Source organism: Callithrix jacchus, chromosome 7, assembly GCF_049354715.1.
Source record: "Callithrix jacchus isolate 240 chromosome 7, calJac240_pri, whole genome shotgun sequence".
Classification (NCBI taxonomy): Eukaryota; Metazoa; Chordata; class Mammalia; order Primates; family Cebidae; genus Callithrix; species Callithrix jacchus.
Genome location: NC_133508.1, coordinates 18,098,121 through 18,123,141, shown reverse-complemented (window position 1 = coordinate 18,123,141; position 25,021 = coordinate 18,098,121). Strand labels below are relative to the sequence as shown.

The following is a 25,021-nucleotide window of genomic DNA, read 5'->3' as shown; positions in this document are numbered from 1 at the left end:
GGCTTCTCAAAGTGCTGGGGTTATAGGCATGAGCCACTGTGTCCATCCAGGCCTTTAAACATTTTTTTTATTTTTAAAAATTTTTATTATTATTGAGATGGAGTCTCACTCATTCTGTCCCCCAGGCTGGAATGCAGTGGCGTGATCTCAGGTCACTGCAAACTCCCCTTCCTGAGTTCAAGCAATTCTCCTGAGTCAGCCTCCCAAGTAGCTGGGATTACAGGTGCCCACCACCACGACAGGCTAATTTTTGTATTTTTAGTAGAGATGGGGTTTCACCATGTTGTCCAGGCTGGTCTTAAAGTCTGGACCTCAGGTGATCTGCCTGCCTTGGCCTCCCAAAGTGCTGAGATGACAGACGTGAGCCCCCTTACCCGGCCCATCCATGCTTATTCTTGCTCCCCTTTTCCTTTATTCTTCACGGGCTTTTTTTTTTTCCTGTCAATCTCTTGCACATCAAATTCCACCTTGGCATCTGCTTCTTGTGTTATGGAACTGAACTAGGATCCGATCACCTGGTTCCTCATTTGTTCATTGTACTCATGGCACAATGGCTACTGGGAGTACCCTTACTGTAGTCCAGGAAGTTTTGCACAGGTTGAATACAAAGTGCCTGGAGGTGGTGGTGAGAAGATCAGGTCATAGGAGGGTGGCTCAGGAGCCCCAAGCATTGGCCAGGGGTGATTTGGATTGTGTCAGAAATATCAAGTGATAATGACGAAAAAGGGAAAAAGAATGGCAACTGATTGCCATCCTAGAGGAAGGGGCCAAGGACTCACCCAGCCACTCACAGTCAAATCCTTCCTAAGTGATCCTGGCAACGGCTCCCTTAAGTCCCTCCCGCCCGGGCCCCGCCCCTCACCCCGGGCCCCGCCCTTCGCGCTCCGCGACGCACCGCCTCCTTCTCTGTTGGCCAATCCGGCCTTCTCCGCGGTTGCGCGCCTTTCTCCCTCCGTGCCCTCGCGCGCCTTCACCGCTTTGCCAGTCTCAACCGCGCGCCCGTGGGGGCGGGGCCCGGAGCAAAAGACCACGCCAATGGGGCGCGCGCTGGGTCGGACCGACGGACGACGGCGGCTCAGTTGGAGGCGGAAGGAGGCTTCGGTCGCGGAGGGGTAAGATGGATCCTCCTCTCCTCCTGAGCCGCGGAGGGAACGGGTGGCCGGGTAAGCATTGTGAACCGCTGGGATTCTGCTCTCGGTCTAGCCTACCACGTGGAGCGGGAGAAGGAGCGGGACCCTGAGCACCGGGCCCTCTGCGACCTCGGGTGCTGGGTGAAGTGCTTCGTCGCCCTTGCCTCCAGGTAGCCGTTGGGGAGTGGACCGGGAGCAGCCGCGCTGGGCGAGGGCGGAGGCTGGGGGTGGCGAGCGCGCGGCGGAAGCTCGGGCCTGGGCCAGTGGGACCCGACCGCGAGGGAACGGACGGGGTCCGCGCTGGGCTGGAGCGTGAGGGTCTGAAGAGGGTCCCGGCCAGGCTGACAGGTTTCCGGGTTCTCGGGAGGCGGGCCGGGGGTGTGGGACCGTATCTGCCGCACTTGCGAGGCCAGCGGCCACCTCTTGTCCACCCATTGCTGCAGCCGAAGCTTTGGGGCCAGCGCGGACTCGGGGGGGTTGCGTTTCCCTTTGTCTTCCTGGCGCTAGGACAGGAGTTTCCATGGTCAGCCTTCTTTGTACTCCTGCGCTAGTGAGAATTTGCAGCCTTAATGGGACGGTGGCATTTGCGGGCAAACACGAGTTTGACCCTACTCTGGAAGAAGATACCGGCACTTACCAAATCTGATTTCTTGGATTTCCCCTCGTATATTTCAGTATGCCAGGAGGGGGAAATGGTCTGAGTTTGGGTCTGAGTTTTAAGCTTCATCGGAGTAAAAGACAAGTATGTTATGTGTATGGTGGTGTTTTAGGCGTTAGGATGACTTTTAAACGTTGTTGCTTATTAGTGTAATAGGATACCCACAACAGATTAAAAACACATGCTTTGCTAAACTTGAGCGATTGTTCGTGTTACCGCTCGTTTTAATTATTTATTTTTTAATGTTGTAATTAGTTAACGTTTTATTTTAAGGCATTAAATTTTCCTAGGCAAGTTACTTTGAAAAAGGGAGGAATTTACATTTTAAAGGTGGCTGCCTTTTTGCGGGGGGGCGGGATTTAAAACAAGTTGAAGGAATGATTTCAGAATTGATAGGTTACGATTTTAATAGAGACTATAATATTTAGATGTTTGTTAACGGTAGTCGCATTTGAGCAATTTCTTCCCCTCCTGTTGATTGGTCAATTGGTATGTAGACAGAAATGTATAGCTCACTAGTTTATTTCGACTCACATATTGTTGATTACGTGAACAAGGTAGCACTGGAGTTTGTCTTATTATTGGTTACAAACTTCAGGGTGCGGTTCTTTCCACTTAGCCTTCTCATGAACCAGATACTCTATCTCATTTGCTCTTAAACCAAAATACTGTCGCTTTTTACAGGGAAAATAATTATCACATGGCCAAATGAAACATTTTGAAAATGCATTTAAAATGCAGGTATTAGTTTACAGGGAAAAATACATAGATGTGACAAAAAGCTTACATTTGTTGGTGGTTATTCCGAACCAAGGTAATAGGCTGATTAGACTCTCAGATACCCTTTGAGAAACATTGAGTGTCTTTCATGCACCATTTTTATGTTATTTCCACATTGGGAAAGGACTTTTAAACTCATAAGTGCCTTCCACCTGAAGTTAGTTGATTGAAGAAATATGTAAGGAAAACTTTATGCGGCAGCACATTTCAAGTATTTAAGAAACAAGAACTAAAAATAACTTTTGATCCTAGGTTAATATGGAATTTAAGCAGAATTACTACCAATTTTAGATTTTTTTTTTTTGAAACAAGTAGTCTAAAATAAATGGACCTTTTAACATTGGGGCATGGAAGGAGTACTTTATGCTTAAGTTCTTAAAATGGACTTTTTTTAAAAAAACAGACCTTTGAACCATTTAATAACCGTACACTCTAAATATTCTCATAGTTATATATCCTGCAAGAGCTGTGTGTTTGTGCATCATAAAACATCAAGTAGTATATTAAAAGCATATATAAATACATGTAAGACTAAAGGTAACTGGATCTCCTTATAGTTTAAATGTGAATTTAATATGTTGTGACTGAAAGTGTTGTTTCAGTGTGTAGCTGTGGACATAAAATAGTTGAACTTAGATGCTTGTTAAAGGATAGGTAAAAAGAAGATATGCTAATAGGGAGTAAATAACTTGCTAACTATACAGTGAAATTATTTTAAGAAATTTGTTCAGTTTGATCAGCCTGTTTATAAACTACTTGCAAAAATCAAGTAGTTAATAAACTACTCATTTAATAAATGAATTTACAGGTCAACTTATTTTGGAAATAGTTTATAAACAGGCTGATCACATATGTATATATACATATATAATCACATATATAGACTAATTTTCTTTTGGAAATAGGTAGACAAAACATTGAAAGTTTTTATTTTGTCAAGCTGAAAGAGATTTTAAATGAAAGCTGATTACTGGACACCTCAAGTTAGTTTCTTTTGAGTAGTGATTGCCATGTGGCCATACTACTGAAAGAAATGACTCTTAGGAAAAGGAAGTTTGAGCCCAGGCCAGGTGTGGTGGCTCATGCCTGTAATACCGGCACTTTCGGAGGCCAAGGCAGGCGGATCACCTGAGGTCAGGAGTTCGAGACCAGCTTAACCAACATGGAGAAACTGTGTCTCTACCAAAAATACAAAATTAGGTGGGTGGGTGTGGTGGTGTGTGCCTGTAATCCCAGCTACTCAGGAGGCTGAGGCAGGAGAATTGCTCGAACCCGGGAGACAGAGGTTGCAGTGAGCCGAGATCACACCATTGCACTCTAGTCTGGAGAACAAGAGCGAAATTCTGTCTCAAATAAATAAATAAGAAAGTTTGAAGCCACCTGGCTCATGCGTGTAATCCCAGCACTTTGGGAGGCCGAGGTGGGTGGATCATCTGAGGTCGGTAGTTCAAGACCAGCCTGACCAACATGGAGAAACCCCGTCTCTACTAAAAATACAAAATTAGCTGGATGTGGTAGTACATACCTGTAGTCTTAGCTACTCAGGAAGCTGAGGCAGGAGAATCACTTGAACCTGGGAGGCAGAGGTTGTGGTAAGCCGAGATCACACCACTGCACTCCAGCCTGGGCGACAAGAGTGAAACTCCATCTCAAAAAAAGCAGAAAAAATGTTTGAGCCCAGCGAAATGTTAACAGATGAAAAAAATTCTAAAGAAAGTTCTTTTCCAGGATCCAGGGTCAGCACGTGGTTTTGGATTGCTTATACTCAATTTTATTCTCATTTCACATCCCCAAATGTCTTAATCCAAACAGAATAAGGTAGCAGTTAAAGAGGGAGTCTTGAGGGGTATGTGTTATCTGTGTATAAAGTCCCCTGTTATTTTGGGGCCATAATGATGTAAAGGGCCAGACTTCTAGATTTCTAAAGAAATATTTCCCCAAAATTAGGAGGCTACAATAGAAATGCTGATTTTTTTTCTGAGACAGTCTTGCTCTGTCTCCAGGCTAGAGTGCAGTGATCTCAGCTCACTGCAAGCTCTGCCTCCTGGGTTCAAATGATTCTCCTGCATCAGCTTCCTCAGTAGTTGGGATTACAGGTACGTGCCACCATGCCCAACTAATTTTTGTATTTTTAGTAGAGACATGGTTTCACCATGTTGGCCAGGATGGTCTTGATCTCTTGACCTTGTGAGCCATGTGCCTGGCCTGGTTTTTTATTTCTACCAGGTACAGCCAGTAAAAACAAATAACACACCACCATCTCCTGTCACCATCATTTTATTTAACAAAAGGATATTTTCACTCAAACAATTCGAAAGAACAGAATCTTTCTTAAAAAATTTTATTTTTTAATTTTTTGAGACGGAGTCTTACTCTGTCACCAGGCTGGAGTGCGGTGGCACAATCTTAGCTCCATCTGCAGCCTCCATCTCCTTGGTTCGAGTGATTCTTCAGCCTCAGCCTCCTGAGTAGCTGGGACTACAGGTGCGCACCACCAAGCCCAGCTAATTTTTGTATTTTTAGCAGAGTTGGGTTTCACCATGATGGCCAGGATGGTCTTGATCTCTTGACCTCATGATGTGCGAGCCTCAGCCTCCCAAAGTGCTTGGATTACAGGCATGAGCCACTGCACCTGGCCAGAATAAAAGATCTTTAAGTGGAATCATTTAGTTATATTAAAAAGTTTAGTTTCAGACCAGCCTGGCTTACATGGTGAAACTCTGTCTCTACTAAAAATATAAAATTAGCTGGGTGTGGTGGCATGCACCTGTAATCCCAGCTACTTCGAAGACTGAGGCAGGAGAATCACTTGAACCCAGGAGGCAAAGGTTGCAGTAAGCAGAGATGGTGCCATTGCACTCCAGCTGGCTACAAGAGTGAAACTCGGTCTCAAAAAAAAAAGGTTCACTTTTGTGTTCTTACTTTTCCCCATTTTCCCAGAAATCAATGAAAATTCTGCTGCAAACTTAAACCAGCCTGCCAGCTAACATTAAGTTAGCCCTCCCTGCCTCCTTGGTTTAGTATACTGAGCTCAAATCTAAGGGATCTGGGGAAGGGGGGGCTTCCATCTCTCCCAGTTCTTAGACTTGTGGCCTTATCCTCATGCTGCCTCAATTTCTTACGTTAAATAGGGATTATTATACCTACTTAGGGCCTGGCTCACACCTGTAATCACAGCACTTTGGGAGGCTGACACCTGGCAGATCTCTTGAGCTCAGGAGTTTCAGACCAGCCTGGGCAACAGGGCAAAACCCTGTCTCTACAAAAAATACAAAAATTAACCAGGCATGGTGGCGCATGCCTTTAGTTCCAGCTTCTTGGGAGGCCGAGGTGTGAGGATCACTTGAGCCCGGGAGGCTGAGGTCACTGTGGAGTGAGCCATGATGGTGCCACTGCACTCCAGCCTGGGTGGTAGAGAGAGAGCCTGTCTCAAAAAAACAAAGAAACCTGCTTTGTCAGATGAATGTTAGGGTGAAAGGTGATTACATGTACATTCCTGAAATAACGTCTGTCCCCAGTTATAGCTGTTACCATTGATTGGAAATGTTACTTTTTCAGTGTTGGATAATAAATGCCTTTAAGTATAGTAAGTTTCTTGTATATAGTCGTTTATATGTTTAAATATTAATTGTTTTAATGTATTTTATTGCTGACTTCATGGCATAGCATAAAGATGTGTTCATGTAGGGCCGTAGGGGCCCCAAAGGGTCGTGGGGTGTCTCTTATGCTGTGCTGAGGTGTGGGATCTGAGAAGTAGAGACAGGACACTGAAGAACTGGTGAGGAACATCTGGGCTGGGGAGGCCATGCCACCTGTGAGTGGAGATCGGCAAGGGCTCCCCAATGCCCAGAAGCATCTCTATTTATTAGGTAGAATTAGGGGGCAGGGTCATAGTGAGGTCATCATCTATAGTCTTAGTAATAGGGCATACATAATCACGTGAGTCACAAGCAAGGGGGCCACCTCATTATGTCACTTGGGCAAAGAGGTGGGCCATGCACAGTAGGGGGCTGTGCTGTGTGCAGTGGAGAGTCATGTACAGAAAAGGGGTCCACCCCATTAGGACACCGAGGCAAGGAAGTGGGCTATGTGCGGCAGGTGTTTTGCATAACACTTATTATCTGGGGGCTGGAGACTTCAAAGGATTTCTAATAGGAGGATACTGTAAGTTTAATGCAGTGGGAGCTGACAAACTTGTGCTCTTCTCTTAAGATATTTATGGGAGGATGATTGGAGCTAGCACAGAAGTGAGAAGAGACTGACAGGGTGTACAGCCACCGTGACTGGTCACACCAGAGGGATTCGTCTCCCTCGGTTATTTCCAGGATCTCATGCCTAAGGCCTACTTTGCACAGGAACTGGATGCAAGGTACTATAACTCCTTTATCAGGAGGAGAGGCTCTTGCTCCAAGCCTGCCATACAGCGTATGCCTTTTCAGGCAGGGACGCCACCACCTGGGTCTTTGGTTCTTGTTCTGGTCTGGCTGTTATCCTATGTATTACTCCTGTTCTGTGACTGCTCTAGGCATTCCTCCTACTACAAACTACTATGTGGTTATATGGAAGAATTACATAAATCAGTACTAAATGTGTCAGGACAGCTCCGACTACATCCATTATATTATACAGAAACATTATATAGAACTAAGTATGCTACCTGTAAGTATTAATATAAGCTAGATATATGTAAGCAGTAAGTTATACTTCAGGCACTAATTCTGTAAACCACTATATGTTTATATATAAAGGATTATATAAAGGAAACAGCTGAGCAATAACACTATAAGATATTCTTCAGGCACTGCTTTGTGCCTGGGGTCTGGACAGTTCTCTTTCCTCGGTGCCCATGGGAGGTGTTACCCACATGTTCATTTAGAAGACTTTTGAAGTTGTGCAAGAGAAACTCATATGCAGAATATACTTTCTTTTTCTTTTGAGACAGACTCTCACTCTGTCACCCAGGCTGGAGTGCAGTGGCATGATCTTGGCTCACTGCAACCTCTGCCTCCTGGGTTCTAGTGATCCTCCTGCCTCAGCCTACTGAGAAGCTGGGATTACAGGCTCCTGCCACCATGCCCGGCTAATTTTTGTTTTTAGTAGAGACAGCGTTTCACCATATTGGTCAGGCTGGTCTTGAAACCTTGACCTCAAATGATCTCCCCACCTCTGTCTCCCAAACTGCTGGGGTTACAGGCATGAGCCGCCATGCCCGGCAAGTTATTTTATAGCATGTCCACAAAAGGGCTGAATATCTTGCCTAAAAGGTGCCCGATGTTTTCTTGTTGCATGCGCTCTGCCGTGCCCCTGAGCTTGGCCATGTGCTCTCCAGCCTGGTTCCCACCTGTGTGTGCCCTGGAGGGATGTACATTCTCTGAGGCTGAAACCACTGAACCTGGCCTATGCCACATCCGGCTGTGGGCCTCAGGAAATGCTGAACTGGACTGCTTTTCAGAAGCAGAGTTGTGTGTCCCTCGGCAAGCTACCTCCCCTCTCTGTCTCAGTCCCCTTGTGTGTAAATTGGGGATAACTGAAGGACCCTCCATGTGGGATTGCTGTAAGGATGACAAGGCACTGTGATACTGCCCCTGCTTTTATTCTTGCTTTCCTGCCGGGGTGGGCAGCCCAGGTAACTCACTTTTATTCTTGTGCCTTTCCAGAGAAGACCACTCATTTCATTGACTCCATACATAAATATTTATTTTTAAAATTTTTTTATCAAAGAAGTTTAATTGGTGTCTAAAAACAGAAATTCACCTAACATTGAAACATACTTCAAGATTTATGTTATTGTTCTGTTCTTTTTTTCTCACTGCAGTATGAGGAACAAATCACACACACTTTAGAGAAACAGAGAACATAATGTAGATTTTACAGAATCACTTTTTTAAATCTCTGTATTGTGTTCCTCGAATACCCAGAGCCAGTCTGTGCATAAAAACATCACACTGTTGTCTATACCCTTAAAACTTGGCATCAGCCTAAAGATATGGGTAAGATGTACTACTACTTGCTATTTTGAAATGATCTATTGCCTTATCCAACCTAATGATAGTTACCTAAAAAATTATTTCTTCTATAGGAAGTCTCTGGCAAGCTGTTATTCATTTCCTTGAGGTTAAAAAATATCTGGGGGCAACATTTATATTTTGTTAGAAAACATTTTAAAAAGTTTACCTACTATGTTCATATTAAGAACAATATCTATGGCCGGGTGCCATGGCTCACGCCTGTAATCCCAGCACTTTGGGAGGCTAAGGTGGGCGGATCATGAGGTCAGGAGTCCAAAACCATCCTGGCCAACATGCTGAAACCCCGTCTCTACAAAAAATACAAAAATTAGCTGGGCATGGTGGCAGGCACCTGTAATCCCAGCTACTCGGGAGGCTGAGGTAGGAGAATCACCTGAACCTGGGAGGCGGAGGTTGCAGTGAGCTGAGATCATGCCACTGCACTCCAGCCTGGGTAACAGAGCGAGACTCCGTTTCACAAAAATAAAAACAATTTTGATACAGGTCAGTTGTACAATTTTAAGAGAAAGGTGAACATGAACATCAGATTAATTCTGGCAGACAAAAGTCAGCAACTGTGATCTAGTCAGCCATTATCTATCACAGAGAGATGACAACTTTACAACGGGTATCGCTGACCTACTGAGAGATGATGTTCCCTGTTTCTGTGCTTTCTACCACTGGTTTACCTTCTATGTTAGCAACTGTGTCACTCTTGTTATGTCCATATTTATTGAGCACCTACTATGTTCTCTGAGCCCTGGGATACAGCAGTGAACAATTAGAGCCTGTCCTCACTGAGTGGTTGGTGCAATAAGCATTGGAGACAGAATACACTCAAGTATATGAGCGTGGAGAGGGCCGGAGGCAGGCAGTTCTCTGTAGAAGGCAGTGTGGGAGGGGACAGCGAAATGTGGAGCTGAGAGCCCCCCGCATCAATCAGAGATCTGTAGTATGTGGGGGTCATATAGGGAAGAGCATTCCAGGAGAGCCAACCCCCAGTGCTGAGGCCTGGGAGGTCATTTTGGGTAGCAGAGTGAGTGGGAGGGGAGGTTGGGGGAGTCACAGTTTTCTAGGATGGACTGGGAATTCCTTACTCTCTTCCTCAGCTGTGATCGAAGGTACCTTGGCAAATCCAGGAAGCAGCTCCGCCCAGCAGCTTGCTCCAGGTGGGCCAAGTAGAATTCTGGAACTACTGCCTGTGTTGCCGAGAAGACCTGGATTTTGTTCCCAGGCACATCAGTGTCAACATCAATGGGGGATAAAAGGTGGGTACACATCATCCCTCCATTCCCAGTTAAGCACAGGGTGCCACCAGGTGGATGAACCTAGCTGTGGCATCTGCCCTGTCTCGCAGCTCCACACCTCCTCTTGAATGGCTGTTGCTGGGGGTGGGAGAGGATTGTGGCAGTAAAAGTTGTTAGAGCACACCCAACTTGTAGAAGTGAAAGCTTTAGGTGAACTGATAGCCTGAAGACTAAGCCCCACAGATGTGTTTTGGAAGATTTTTTTTTTTTTTTTTTGAGACAGGGTCTCACTCTGTCACCCAGGCTACAGTGTAGTGGTATGATGTCAGCCCACTGCAACCACAGCTCCCCAAGTCAGGGGACTACAAGTGGTTGGGACTTACAGGCATGTGCCACTATGCCTGGCTCATTTTTGTATGTTTTGTAGAGATGAGATCTCACTATGTTGCCCAGGCTGGTCTGGAACTCTTGAGTTCAAATGATCTGCCAGCCTCAAACTCCTAAAGTGCTGGGATTACAGGAGTCAGCCACCATGCCTGGCCCCTGGAAGCAGCTTTTTTTTTTTTTGCAGGGGGCGGGGGGCGGTTTTTTAAACAGAGTCTTATTCTGTTGCCCAGGCCGGAGTGCAGTGGCATGATCTCAGCTCCCTGCAACCTCAATCCCCGGGTTCAAGTGATTCTCCTGCCTCAGTCTCCTTAGTATCTGGGACTATAGGTACATGCCACCACACCTGGCTAATTTTTGTATTTTTAGTAGAGACAGGTTTTCACCATGTTGGCCAGGCTGGTTTTGAACTCCTGACTCAGGGGATCCACCCGCCTTGGCCTCCTAAAATTCTGGGATTACAGGCATGAGCCATCACGCCTGGCCCTTGCTAAGTCTTTATGGCTTATCTTGTGTCATGAGAATTTTTGCACACATGCTGCTTTGTGACACCACTGTAGGAGGGTAGAGGAAGCCCATCTCTCAAGAGCCCAGGGAGAACTGGAGATGAGGAATGTCATTATTGGCTATTAGCTGGAGAACCTAATTTCTTCAAGGAAGCATGTGTGGAGATCAGGTCATGGCAAAGGTCATGGAACATCTGCTTGAATCTTTCAGGTATTTCAACAGCTCATGATGGGAAACTCACCATCAGAGGTGTGAAAAACAGCGTGGAGAAATGAGGAAATACCTAATGATTAGTTAATATTGAGTTGAAACAGAGCTTTGTTGGAAATTCCTTCTGCTGCTTGTGTATCTCTTTTGAGGTCTCTAGTAACCTATCAAAAGCTGAGGAATTCCTTTTGGAAGTCTGGCAAAGGGAAGAGTGTCTTTTTTGACCTTTGGCCAAAACACCTTTAAAGGAGTGTCTCTGGGCAGTGGGTGAGGGAGGGGGTGTGGAGTTGGGTTGACCAGATGACTGATGCCTGAGGTAGGGCAGAGATAAGGGCACTGTGGGGCAGGGACAAGTCCAGATGCCAGCATTCCCACCACACCCAGTCCCTTCTATCCTATAGGTTGGCATCGTGAGGCACACGGGAGCTGGGAAGTCATCGCTGACCCTGGGCTTCTTTCAGATCAACAAGTCTGCCGAAGGAGCGATCATCATCTATGACATCAACATCACCAAGATCGGCCTGCACAGCCTCTGCTTCAAGGTCACCATCATCCCCCAGGTGGGTTCTGGGTGCCACCCAGGGGTGGCATGCCCTAACAGTGATGTATCTTTAGTTTTGGGACAAACACACATGTGGCCCTACTTCTTTTTTTTTTTTTTCCTGAAACAGGGTGTTTTTTTTTTTTTTTTTTTTTTTTTTTTTTTGAAATCAGTCTCCATGCAATCTTGGCTCACTACAACCTTGACCTCCCAGGCTCAAGGGATTCTCCCACCCCAGCCTCCTGAGTAGCTGGGACTATAGGCACATACCACCACACCCAGGTGGAGACGGGGTTGCACCATGTTGCCCAGGATGCTCTAAAACTCCTGGGCTCAAAGGATCCGCCCACCTTGGCCTCCCATAGAGCTGGGATTACAGGTGTGAGCCACCGCGCCTGGCCTTCATTATTGTTATTGATTAGGCTATGCTGCTGCTTCCCTGAATTTCCTTTTAGCATATGATTAACAATGTAGAAAATCACTGAGTATCACTCCTGACTTCCTGTCCCTGCAAGTGGTAGTTTTCTGAGCATCTAGAAAAATCTAAAAAGACACTGTCTTCTCTCTCTGCTGTCAGAGTCAGACTGAGAATCTCTAACCCTTCTAAGAGCTAGACAAGAAATAATGTTTTCTTTTTAATTTTAGATCACGGGGTGCATGTGTAGGTTTGTTATATGGGTATCGTGTAATGTTGACTCTTGGGCTTCTATGCATCTCATCACCCAAATATTGAACAGAGTACCCGAGAAATTACCCTCCTTACTTTTGGAGGCTCTGGTTCTGTTGTTCCCATCTGTACATTTATGAGTACCCAGAGTTCAGTTCCCACTTAAAAGTGAGAACATGCAGTATTTGGTAAGAAAAAAGGATTTTTTTAAAAAATTGAGACAGAGTCTCTCTCTCTCTCTCCCCAGGATGGATTAAGTGGTGCAGTTTTGGCTCACTGCAATCTCTGCTTCCTAGGTTCAAGTGATTTTCCTGCCTCAGCCTTCCAAGTAGCTGGGATTACAGGTGTGTACCACCATGCCTGGCTAGTTTTGTATTTGCAGTAGAGATGTGGTTTCACCATGTTACATAGGCTGATTCTCAAACTGCTGACCTCAAGTGATCCGCCTGCCTCAGCCTTCCACAGTGCTGGGATTACAGGGGTGAGCCAGCATGCCTGGCCAAAATCAGGATTTTCTAGATCAATCCCTGCAGGTGGAGTCCTTAATATGTTGCCTTCTAGTGTAATCTTCTCTAAAGTTTGTTAGAAGATTCTCTTTTGGAGTTGGGAGAACAGAAATCCACAGGATTTTACCATTAGGATTTACCTCTCACTTCTGGAAGGTTCTCAACCTACGTGTATATTGAAGGCTTTAGAAAGTTGTATGGAAAGGAAGTTTGTCTTATTTTGCCACACTCGTATTTTCCAGACTGACTTTTCTTCCATTATTAAGGAATTTATTTTTGGCGGGGGACAGTCTCGCTCTGTCACCCAGACTGGAGTCCAGTGACCTGATATGGGTTCACTGCAAACTCCGCCTCCTGGGTTCAAGTGATTCTACTGCCTTAGCCTCCCGAGTAGCTGGGACTAGAGATGTATGTCACCACACCCAGCTAATTCTTTTATTTTTAGTAGAGACTGGGTTTTGCCATGTTGGCCAGGCTGGTCTTGAACTCCTGTCCTCAAGAGAAGTGCCCACCTCAGCCTCCCGAAGTGCTCAGATTACAGCGATGAGCCACTGTACCTGGCCTTTTACTCCATTATTAACATCACCAGAAATAGTGATCTCAAGGAGCTCTAAACCCCACCTTCTCCAGTCCTGGCCAGAAGTTCTTATGTCTCACCTCATCTCCGTCCACGTCAGTGTGCCATAGGCATCACATGCCACCACTGTCTTCTCTCTGAACACGATCCTGTTTTGTTTTCAGGTTCCTTCTGCATGAACCTGGACCCGTTCAGCCAGTACTCAGATGAAGTCTGGACGTCCCTGGAGCTGGCTCAGCCCTTGCTGATGAGCAGGACCACGAGTGTGCAGAAGGCGGAGAGAACCTCAGGTAGGTGGGGGGTAGACTGAGGAACACCAGATAAGGTCTCCTAGGCGCCACCTTAGTTGGAATGTTTGAAGATTCTGTCCAGAGAGAGCCCCTGGAGGGAGGAGTGAGTGGAAGCAAGGCCAGGCAAAGCTCTTAGAAAACATGCCAATGGACAGAGGGAACCACCCCGAAGACCCCATGGGTTCTTCCTCCGTTCCTCCCACCAGGAGCTCCATCTCCCCAATAGGCCCCGGCTAGCCTGAGAACCTCCATCTCCTACACAATCCCCAATGAGTTAGCGTTCATAATTTTTTTTTCTTATTTTGTGTTTGAGACTGAGTCTCACTCTGTTACCCAGGCTGGACTGCGGTGGTATGATCTCTACTCACTGCAGCCTCCACCTCCCAGGTTCAAGTGATTCTCCTGCCTCAGCCTCCCAAGTAGCTGGGACTGCAGACACATATGATCACGCCTGTCTACTTATTTGTATTTTTAGTAGAAACAGGGTTTCACTGTTAGCCAGGGTGGTCTTGATCTCCTGACCACAAGATCTGCCCCCCTCAACCTCCCAAAGTGCTGGGATTGCAGGTATGAGCCACCACGCCCAGCTTTATTTATTTATGAATAAATGAATGACAGGGTTTTGCTTCATTGCCCATGTCACCCAGGCTAGAGTACAGTGGCACAGTCATGGCTCACTGCAGCCTTGACCTCCTAGGCTCAAATAATCTCCCCACCTCAGCCTCCCAAACAGCTGATAATTTTACCACCATACCTTGTTAATTTTAGTATTTTTAAAGAGATGGAGTCTCGCTATGTTGCCCAGGCTGATCTCAAACTCCTGGCCTCAAGCAGTCCTCCCTCCTCAGCCTCCCAAAGTGTTTGGATTACAGATGTGAGCCACCACACCCATCCAGAAAGGGTTTTCTTGAACACCCACCATGGGTCAGACATACTCATGATAACCTCCATTTCACAGATAAGGAAGCTGAGGCACAGAGAGGTTCAGCCACTGGTTTAGGGTCCTGCTCCTACAAATCTGAAGTTCCATGCACAGTTGCAGCCAGACAGGACTGTTGAAAACATCAATCTAATCATATCTTGTCACTCGTCTGTCTACAGCTATCTCTTGCTCTTAGAAGAAATTCCAGCCAGGCAGGTGATTCACACCTGTAATCCCAGCACTTTGGGAGGCCAAGGCGGGCGGGTCACCTAAGGTCAGGAGTTTGAGGCCACCCTGGACCAACATGGTGAAACTCCATCTCTATGAAAAATACAAATTCAGCCAGGCATGGTGGCAGGTGCCTGTAATCCTAGTTACTTGGGAGGCTGAGGCAGGAGAATCGCTTGAATCCAGGAGACGGAGGCTGCAGTAAGCCGAGATCGCGCCATTGCACTCTACCCTGGGTGACGAGTAAAACTCCATCTCAGAACAAAAAAACTGAAATTCCAAGATGCTTATCTTGCCCCCACTCACTGCCTGTCAGCCTCATGGGACCCCTTTCTCTGGCATCCTAAACCACTTACCACTTTGGAGCCATTGTGCCTGCTGCTTCCTCTGCCTGGAGTACTCTTTCTCTTTGTATGATTAGTTCCTTCACACATTCTTGGGGAAGCTCACATGTCACTTCTCAGAGCATCCTGTCCATACCAACTGTGACCCTAGTTGGTCTCCATTTCATCATTCTTTAAGAGGCAGGGTCTCACTCTGTCATCCAGGCTGGATTGCAGTGGCATGAGAATAGTTCACTGCACCCTTAAACTCCTGGCCTCTAGCAATCCTCCCACCTCTGCCTCCTAAAGTGTTGGGATTACAGGTGTGAGCCACTGCGCCTGATTATTCTTCTTATTTATTTTTTGAGATGGAGTCTTGCACTGTCATGCAGGCTGGAGTGCAATGGCACAATCTTGGCTCACTGCAACCTTCATCTCCTGAGGTATGATTCTCCTGCCTCAGCCTCTCCAGTAGCTAGGATTACAGGCACCCACCAACATGCCCAGCAAATTTTTTTATGTATTTTTAATAGAGATGGGGTTTCACTGTGTTGGCCAGGCTGGTCTCAAAATGTTGACTTCATGATCCACCCGCCTTGGCCTCCCGAAGTGCTGGTATTATTCTTACTTTCTTTATAGCACTTACTGTTATCAGATACAGCTTGCTTATTAGCCTAATTATTTTCTCTCTATCTATCCTCACTAGTATCCAGTCTCTACCAGACTTAGCCTGGCACATAGTGGGCATTGTGTATGTGTTTGCTGGATGAATGAGGGGGTGGGTGGGTGAATAAATGAGTGGGTGGGTAGATAGGTAGGTATGTGGATGAATGAGTGAATGAATGGATGGAAAGATCGATGAATGGATGAACAGCTAAACATGCATAGGTGAGGGAATGGTTGGTATGTATTGTCAGCTATTGTTAGCTGGGTTAGATGGATGGATTGAATAAAGGAGTAGGTGGGTGAATGGATGGGATGATAGACAAATCAGTGGGTGAATGGATGGGTAGATGAGTAGGTAGGTAAATGGATGGGATGGGTGGATAAATATGTGAGTGGGTGGGAAGGATGGATGGATCAGTGGGTACATGGATGATGGGATGGATAAGTAGGTGGGTGGAGGTACGTAGCAGTATAGAAGAGGAGAAACAGTACAAGCTTCAAACTTAGACTGGTCTAAATTTGAGTCCCAGCTGTGAGGACATAGACAAGTCTTTTAACTTGGCTGCAAATGAGCTCTGATTACATCACTGCCGTCCAGCCTGGGTAAGTGAGTGAGCCACTCTCAAAAATAAAATTTTAAAAGACTTTTTATGTATGTCTAAAATAGAGCTATCATATCTAGTTTTTAGAGTGGTTGTGAAGATTAAGAAAATGAAGGTCTAGAATTCTGGCACATAGTAGGTGTTCAAGAAAGGTGAGTATCACCGCTGCCCCACTGCCAACTGCTACATCTGGTGGGAGGACTTGGGCCCCTGGGGTGGCAGCAGTGGGTGGGGAGGGTGGGCGAAGCTGGTGCTTACCCTGCCGTATTGCACGCTGTCCTTTCCTGTTGGCCATGCTGTCCTGTCATGGTCATCTAGAGGAACCCCTGTCTGGGCTAATGAAGTGGTGTGGTCCTTCTCAAGGACTGACTGGATGGACCTGTTGTTTAGAGGAAATAAAGATGAGGTCAGTATCTCTCCCAGTAGTGGGGTGTATGTGTCCAACACTCAGGCCCAGCTCAGGGTATACTCCTCATTCATTCATTCAACTAACAGAATACTGACCTGATATCATAGTTCCTTTCTCCCTGTGTGGTACCAAGCTAAATGCCATCTATTATCGCAGAGTCAAGCAAGCCCAATCTTCTGATGCCATTTCACAGGGTGAACTTAATTTGCCCACCACTGGAACTCTGTTTTCAGAATTTTCTTATTTTTTTTTCCTTTTTTGAGACGGGTTCCTGCTATGTTGCCCAGGTTTGTCTCAAACCTGAGCTCAAGTAGTCCACCCACCTCAGCCTCTTGAAGTGCTGGGGTTACAGGTATAAGCCGCTGCACCCATCTTGTTCTCAGAATTTTCATTTTGGCTTAAGCTTTGGTGCAATTGTTTTGCCCCTACTGTTTACCATCAGATTTGTCAGTCAAACTGACAGAATATAAATTATGCACAATTCAGATGCTGAAGACTTTTTGAATGTCTTGTCTGTGGATGAGTGAGCTGACAACCTCTGTACCTCAGGTTCCTCAGCTGTAAAAATAAGGGTAATATCTATCCATTCATCCATTCATCTACATATCTGTGTATCTGTATATACTTGTCTACCTACCTACTATTAAGTTTAGCCTAAAGCTGCCTCCTTACATATTTTAAGTTTGGCCTAAAGGTTTTCCATACATAGTGAACTGTAAACTAACTGGACTTCTACACAAACAGATTGCAACCTACTCTTGTCAATTGCTGAATTTCAGCCAATCGAAGGCAGCCAACTGTTTAAAGCAAACGCTGAGCTGCAACCAATATGGCCGTTTCTGTAACTCACTCGTTTTCTGTCCATTCATCTTTGACCACGTGACTATACCAGAGCCTCTCTGAACTTATCTGGTTAAGCGGCTGCATGATGTTTGGATCATTCTTTACTCAGTTAAACTTTGTCAGCCAGGTGCCGTGACTCATCCCTGTAATCCCAGCCCTTTGGGAAGCCGAGGCAGCCGGATCCCCTGAGGTCAGGAGTTCGAGACCAGCCTGGCCAACATGGCAAAACCCTGTCTCTGCTAAAAATGCAAAAATTAGCCGGGCCTGGTTGTGCACACCTGTATTCCCAGCTACTTGAAAGGCTGAAGCATGAGAATCTCTTGAACCTGGAAGGTGGAGGTTGCAGTGAGTTGATACCATGCCACTGCACTCCAGCCTAAGGGACAGAGAAATTCTGTCTCATTAACAAAACACAACGAAACAAAACTTTAGACACATTAAATTTGACAGAGGTGTTTTGTTTTTTTAAGATGAAGTATTGCTCTGTCGCCCAGGCCAGAGTGCAGTGGCATAATCTCTACTCACTGCAACCTGAGCCTCACAGGTTCAAGCAATTCTCATGCCTCAGCCTTTCAAGTGGCTGGGACTACATGCATGCACCATCAGGCCTGGACAATTTCTGTATTTTTAGTAGAGGCAGTCTTTGGCCATGTTGGCCAGGCTGATCTTGGACTCCTGACCTCAGGTGATCCACCTGCCTCGGTTTCCCACAGTGCTGGGATTACAGGCATGAGCCGCCACACCCAGCCTTACTGCATCTAAAAGTTTTCTCTGAACATGACTACCCATCCATCTGATCTGATCTTCGGATTCTTGTGTGCTGTGAAGACGGTGGGATTGGTCATTGTGTGACTGAGAAGTGTCCTCTAGGTGGCTAACTTCGATGGGGATCAACCCCAGTGATCCCCAGGGACTGAGGCCCCTCGGGATCCTTGCCACCCCACACCACTATATAGAAGGCACTTAAGCTCAAACCACCTGCTACCAGTGGCCTGTGGTTCTGCTTCCTAAGACCCTGCTCATTAAGAGGGGAGAGTAGCAGGTAGCAGGTCCCTCTGCTCCAGACAGTGAGCTCAGCTTTGTCCCGGCTGGAGGGAGCTGAGAGAACAGGGGACAGCAGGCCTCCTCCTGGCCTCTTGTCCATGTGTTCTGGCCAATAGTAAGTGATGCCGTGTGTACAGACCCACGGCATGCACATAACCCACCTGTCAAAGCATAAATGACTGGGCCTGGCATGGTGGTTAACAACTATGGGGAGGATCTTTCTTTGGAACCAGCCTTATCCTACTGCAGCATTGAGACAACTCCAGCAAGCTGGCTCGGCCCCCTTGAAGACATCCATCATGTTGGAAGGCATTTGCTCATCCCATGAACTGGCCCTATGGGGACCTAATCATCTTGGCCAACTGGACCGATTTTGGTGAATTATCCCTTAGCAGGGCACCATGAGGGGGACTTTAGCAGGTGCTCCATCTGTAATTGTGTTGGTTGCCCTCTAACTGCCTGAGATGCAGGTGGTCCCTTCAGCTACATCAGCTTCAGCCTGTGCCCTTCTGAGCATGGCACCATGGTGGACTCACCTCTCAGGTCTAAGCTCGGATCTCCTGCCTGCAGAGGAGTCTCTACCGTCCTTGGTGCTGGTCCCAGGTTCTGTTTCTGCAAGGTCAAGAGAGTCCTGTCACACAACATGGTCCAGATACTGACTTTGACACCCACTGACCATGTGGCCTTAACTGCTCTGAACATCCGCTTTCCCTGTTCTGGCTCCTGCCTCCTGTCCAGCAACCTCAACACCCCACTCTGACTTCTCCCAGGAACATCATGCAGGCATTCACTCATTTTTTCAATCAGGGAATATACTTGAGCACCTGCTGTGAACTTGAGGTTGGAAAAACAGCAGTGAACACTGTATAAAGTTATCTCTGTTTCTCCCGACAGCCTTGCTCAAGTAGTTCCTTGTGTCTGGAATGCTCTTTTCTGGCTAACTCCCACCTACCCTCAGGTACCATCTCTCCCAGGAAGGACACCTCCCTACCACTATCCCCCAGATGTGGCCAGTAACTGAAGGCAGAGCTGTAGAAGTTTAACCACAGACCTGTAAGCAAGAAATAGCTGCTAGTGTAAGCTGCTGAGAGTTGGGGGGCTATTTGTTACACAGCATCACTGCGGCAAAAACTGATCAATACAAACAGGCAAGTTCTGGCTTCAAGCTTCAGGACTGGAACTTTGTGAATCAACACCTAGGGTTTTTAGCCAGGGTGGGCCAATGCTAAGCAGCTGTTCTCAGAAGAGACAATGTCTGAGATTGAGGGAGAGCTGGGTGTGAGTCTTTGCTTTGTCATGCAGGGGTAGTAAAAAGCCTAGTGATTAAAAAACATTCTTTGGAATCAAGTTGCTTGGGTGCAAATCCCAGTGCTGCCACTTACAAGCCATGTAACCTAGGACTAGTTCCTTAACTTTTGGGCCTCGGTATCCTCATCTGTGAAATGGAAATGATTCAAGTACCAGCCTCACAGGGACATTAAGTTGATTCAGTGAGCTAATATATGTGATGTGCTATGAGTTGCCACTTTTCAGTCATTGTGTGTGAGCTTGGCTTGGCAACTTTAGTTCCGTAACTTTGTCATGTATCAAGTGCACTTTGTGTTCTTTGGATTATTAGAAACTCTAGCAGGCATGTTGTACCTTTCTAGGCACCAAAACCTTCTTATGCTGTCTCCTTAGCAACTGCAAGCATGGACTCTGGAGTTGGACACACTCAAGTTATAACCTGGTGACCTTGGGCAACTGATTTAACTCTCTTTGCTCATCTGTAAAATGGCAACAGTAACTTGACAAGCCTCTGAGGGTGCTGGCTCACGTCTGTAATCCCAGCACTTTGGGAGGCCAAGGCAGGTGGGTCACTTGAGGCCAGTAGTTCAAGACCAGCTGGGTCCACATGGCTAAGCCCTGTCTTTACTAAAAATACTAAAATGAGCTAGGTATGGTGGCACACACCTGTAGTCACAACTACTTGGGAAACTGAGGCACAAGAATCACTTGAAACGGAGAGGTGGAGGTTGCAGTGAGCTGAAATTGCATCATTGCATTTCATCCTAGGTGAGCAAGACTTCATCAAAAAGAAGAAAGGAGGGAGGAGAGGGAGAGAGAAAGGTGGGGAGAGAGGAGGGAGGGAAGGGAAGGGAAAGAGGAAGGAAGGGAAGGGGGAAAGAAAGTAAGAAAAGTTAAACACTCCTGGAGCAGGGGGTTGGGGTGGGAGTATTGTCTGTGGACTCAAGAATGGGGAGAGCTCCCCTTCTTGTGCTCCTGCCATCTTTCTTGAAAATAGCATTTCCAAATCGAGAAACAGAGGGGACTCCTTCAGCCTGTTTCAAGAAGACAAGGAGTCCATCTGACCTGGGCTAATCATCCAAGTCAGAGCTGTAGTAGTTAAACCACAGATGCATAAGCAAGAAACAGCTGACGTTATAAGCTGATGGAATCTGAGGGGTTGTTTGTTACGCAGCACCATTACAGCAAAAGCTGACAAACACAAAGAGGAAAACTGGACTCAAGTGGAAGGGGACAGTGAGAGAAACTTGGGTTAGGACTGGATGCTATGGGCATCCTCCGCCTTTGCCCTGTGCCCTCTGACACATTCTCAAACTTACTGTTCCCTGGAGTAGCCAACTTACTATTCCCTGGAGTAGCCCACCAGGCCCGATTACCTGGTTGAAGACATGCTGGCCGACATGGGCATCCAGAGCCACCAGGGGTCATCTAGCAGGTACACAGCTGCCTTTCTGTACATAGCCCGGACGAAGCTCAGCTGCTACTTCTGGTCCCTGAGAGATTCATGCCCTGTGGCCACAAAAGGAACAGTGTTCTGAGTTTGCATCTACAGGGTAAAACTGGGGAGCCCAAGTAGGAGCAGGTTGGGGCATATCTTCCCATCAGGGTGAGGTGTGTCTCCCCGTGCCTGTCCCCTGGGGACATGCTCAGCTTCAAAGGCACTCACTTCCAAGCCGGCATCCCCTACATCCTTACCAACCTCACTTCTCCCCTTCCCAGCACGCTTCCTGGAGGAATTACCTGCACTTCCTAAGCAACTCTGTCTCCTACTTACTCTCTGTATCCATGAGTCCAACTTCTGTTCCCTTTCTCCACTGAGACCACCTTTAATGAGGACACCATTCATTTCCCTATTCTATGATCCACTGGTAACTTTTCAGTCCTTTAATTTTAAATTTTAATTGACTTACCTTAGTTTTTATTGATATGTAATAGTTGTACCTATTTGAGGAGCACAGGTGATATTTTGAGAGCTGTAGCACAGTGGTCACCAACCTTTTTGGCACCAGGGATCAGTTTTGTAGAAGACAACTTTTCCATGGACCTATGGTTTCAGGGTGATTCAAGCACATTATATTTATTGAGCACTTTACTTCTATTATTATTATTACTTACTGAGAAGGAGTTTTGCTCTTGTCACCCAGGCTGGAGTGGAATGACATGATCTTGGCTCACTGCAACCACTGCCTGCTGGGTTCAAACAATTCTCCTGCCTCAGCCTCCCGAGTAGCTGGGATTACAGGTGCCTGCCACTGCACCTGGCTGATTTTTTGTATTTTGGGTAGAGATCGGGTTTCACCATGTTGGCCAGGCAGGTCTCGAACTCCTGACCTCAGGTTATCTGCCTGCCTTACCCTCCCAAAGTGCTGGGATGATAGGCATGAGCCATTGTGCCTGGCCTGCTTCTATTATTTTTACATTGTAAAATATAATGAAATACTTACACAATTCACCATAAAATAGAGTCAGTGAGAGCCTGAGCTAGTTTTGCTGAAACTAGACGGTCCCTCTGGGGGCCATGGGAGACTGTGATAGATCATCAGGCATTAGATTTTCATAAGCATGCAGCTGCAGGGCGTGGTGGCTCATGCTTGTAATCCCAGCACTTTGGGAGGCCGAAGCAGGTGGATCACGAGGTCAGGAGTTTGAGACCAGCCTGGCCAACATGGTGAAACCCTGTCTCTACTAAAAAAATACAAAAATTAGCTGTGCATGGTGATGTGTGTCTGTAATCCCAGCTACTCAGGAGGCTGAGTCAGGAGAATCACATGAACCCGAAAAGTGGAGGTTGCAGTGAGCCAAAAACGTACCACTGTACTCCAGTCTGGCAACAGAGTGAGACTGCATCTCAAAAAAAGAAAAGCAGCAGCAGCATGCGACCTAGATTCCTTGCATGTGCTGTTTACAGTAGGGTTTGCGCTCCTATGAGAATTAACACTGCCGCTGATCTAGAGGTGGAGCTTAAGTGGTGATGCGAACAATAAGGAGTGGCTGTAAACACAGATGAAGCCTCATATACCTGCCCGCTGCTCACCTGCTGTGCTGCCTGTACAGTTCTTAACAGGCCTCAGACTGGTACTAATTCGTGGCCAGGGGGTGTGGGGACCCCTGATGTAGACAGTATGTAACAATCATATCAGGGTAACTGAGATAGTCATTACCTCAAATATTTAACTTTTGTATTGAGTACATGACAATCCTTGTCTTCTAGCTATCTTGAAATTTACAAATAAATTCTCATTCACTATGATTTCTCTTGTGTCCTGTTGATTACTACCATTTATTCCTTCTATCTAGGCCTTCTTGTCTTTCATGCATTCTTTAAAATTATTTTTGTTTTTGAGACAGTGTCTTGCTCTTTCATCCATGCTGGAGTGCAGTGGCATGATCTCGACTCACTCCAACCTCCACCTCCTGGGTTCAATCGATTCTCCTGCTGACTCAGCCTCCCATGTAGCCTGGATTATAGGTGTGCCATTTGCCTGGCTAGTTTTTGTATTTTTAGTAGAGATGGAGTTTCACCATGTTGACCAGGCTGGTCTCGAACTCCTGACTTCAAGCAATCCACCCACCTTGGCCTCCCAAAGTGCTGGGATTGCAGGCATGAGCTACCATACCTGACCTTTCATTTATTCTTACATCCATTTATTCCACTAATTACTGCCTGGTTATCATGTCCCTGGCAGGGTTCTAGGCTTTGGGGAAACAGCAATGAACAAAACAAAGTTTCTGCTCTCTGAATGGATCCGTCATTCTAATGAGGATAGAAACAGGTGGGCCATAAACAAACCAATAACACCAACAGCACATCAGGTGGAAAGCACTATGAAGAATAAATACTAAAGCAGGTACAGCCAGGTGCAGTGGCTCAAGCCTGTAATCGCAGCAGTTTGGGAGGCCCAGGTGAGTGGATCACCTGAGGTTAGGAGTTTGAGACCAGCCTGGCCAACATGGTGAAACCCCATTTTTACTAAAAGTACAAAAAATATCAGCCAGGTGTGGTGGCACCTGCCTGTAATTCTAGCTTCTCAGGAGGCTGAGGTGGGAGGATTGCTTGAACTTGGGAGGTGGAGGTTGCAGTGAGCCAAGATTGCGCAACTGTACTCCAGCCAGGGGAAACAACAAGACTATCTCAAGAAAAAAAAGGAAAGGAGAAAGGAAAAGTAGGTGTGGGTGTAAGGCGCACTTGCATGAGCAGGGTTGCAGTGGTGGCGGTGGATAAGGTAATCAGGGAAGGCTTCTCTGAATGTGACTGAAGTGACAGATGAGCCCTGGGAACTCCTAGGGAGAGATTTCTATCAGTGGGAACAGCAGGTGCAAAGGCCCTGGGGCCAGAGTGTGCTGCGGGGAATCAGGGAACATCACAGACACTCTGGAGGCTGGAGTGAAGTCAGGAGAAAACGATGGGAGATGGGAATGATGGATACCAGAGCAAGGTGACAGGGACCTTGCCAGGAATCAACACGACTTGGGCTTTGACTCTGAGGAAAATGGGGAGACGACCAGAGGTCAGGAGTTCGAGACTAGCGTGCCCAACATGGTGAAACACTGACTCTACTAAAAATACAAAAATCAGCCAGGTGTGGTAGCATGCGCCTATAATCCCAGCTACTCAGGAGGCTGAGGTGGGAGAATTTCTTGAATGTTGGAGGGGGAGCTTGCAGTGAGCCAAGATTGCACCACTCCAGCCCATGCAACAGAGTGAGACTCCGTTTCAAAACACACGCACACACAAGTGGAGGGCTGGATTTGGCCTGGGGGTCACAGTTTGCCAGCTCCTGCCCAATCCATAGCTCCAGATGCATATATCCTATGTCTTGGACATCTCTGTCCAGACCCTTTGGTGAGGCCCAGAGAGGGGAAGCAATTAGATCAACGTCACCTAGCAAGGCAGGGCAGAGGAAGACGGGCCTAGTCATCTCACTCAGTTGTCAGAGAGCCTCTCATCGCCAATCCCTACCACAGCTGCTTACCTCTTTGTGTCCATTTCTATTTAGTGATTAATGATTATTATTGAGCACCTAGTATGTGCTTGACCCTGAGCTGAGCCCTTCTCTACTTCCCTGACCACTGCCTGCATTTCTCCATCATACTGCTCATCATGAGTCAGGGACCCAAATGACCCCCACTGCAATGCCTCCCTGACCCAAAAGACCCTGAGACTCTCACCTGCTTCCCAGTTGAAGTGTCGACTC

The 25,021-nt window shown here is 46.7% G+C and overlaps 1 protein-coding gene across 25 annotated transcripts; it reads left to right on the top strand.

Moving 5' to 3' along the window:
- Window positions 1–483: 483 nt before the first annotated feature.
- On the top strand, window positions 484–23,076 carry LOC108587708 (uncharacterized). Of its 25 annotated transcripts, XR_013519559.1 has the most exons (7): window positions 1,078–1,163; window positions 9,686–9,844; window positions 11,383–11,481; window positions 12,377–12,473; window positions 13,377–13,502; window positions 16,324–16,395; window positions 18,209–23,076. XR_013519559.1 is itself a non-coding variant. In XM_078329545.1 (6 exons), the coding sequence occupies exons 1-4, from the start codon at window positions 715–717 to the stop codon at window positions 12,384–12,386; spliced, it is 567 nt and encodes a 188-aa protein (XP_078185671.1). In that variant the 5' UTR covers window positions 484–714; the 3' UTR covers window positions 12,387–12,473; window positions 13,377–13,502; window positions 16,324–23,076. The 25 variants fall into 25 exon arrangements, 11 of the variants coding, with proteins under 11 accessions (XP_078185671.1, XP_078185672.1, XP_054114460.2 ...); XM_078329545.1 differs by having other exon boundaries at window positions 484–1,112; window positions 9,686–9,745; window positions 16,324–23,076; XM_078329546.1 differs by having other exon boundaries at window positions 606–1,112; window positions 9,686–9,745; window positions 12,426–12,473; window positions 16,324–23,076.
- The last annotated feature ends 1,945 nt before the right edge of the window (window positions 23,077–25,021 follow it).

Bases quoted from the DNA above. Each gene is read 5' to 3' on its own strand.
- LOC108587708 (XM_035306874.3), top strand. From the start codon at position 715: ATGACGAAAAAGGGAAAAAGAATGGCAACTGATTGCCATCCTAGAGGA. The intron at 1,113-9,685 runs GTAAGATGGATC...TCTCTTCCTCAG, and splicing joins GAGGCTTCGGTCGCGGAGGG to CTGTGATCGAAGGTACCTTG. The intron at 11,482-13,376 runs GTGGGTTCTGGG...TTTTGTTTTCAG, and splicing joins AGGTCACCATCATCCCCCAG to GTTCCTTCTGCATGAACCTG.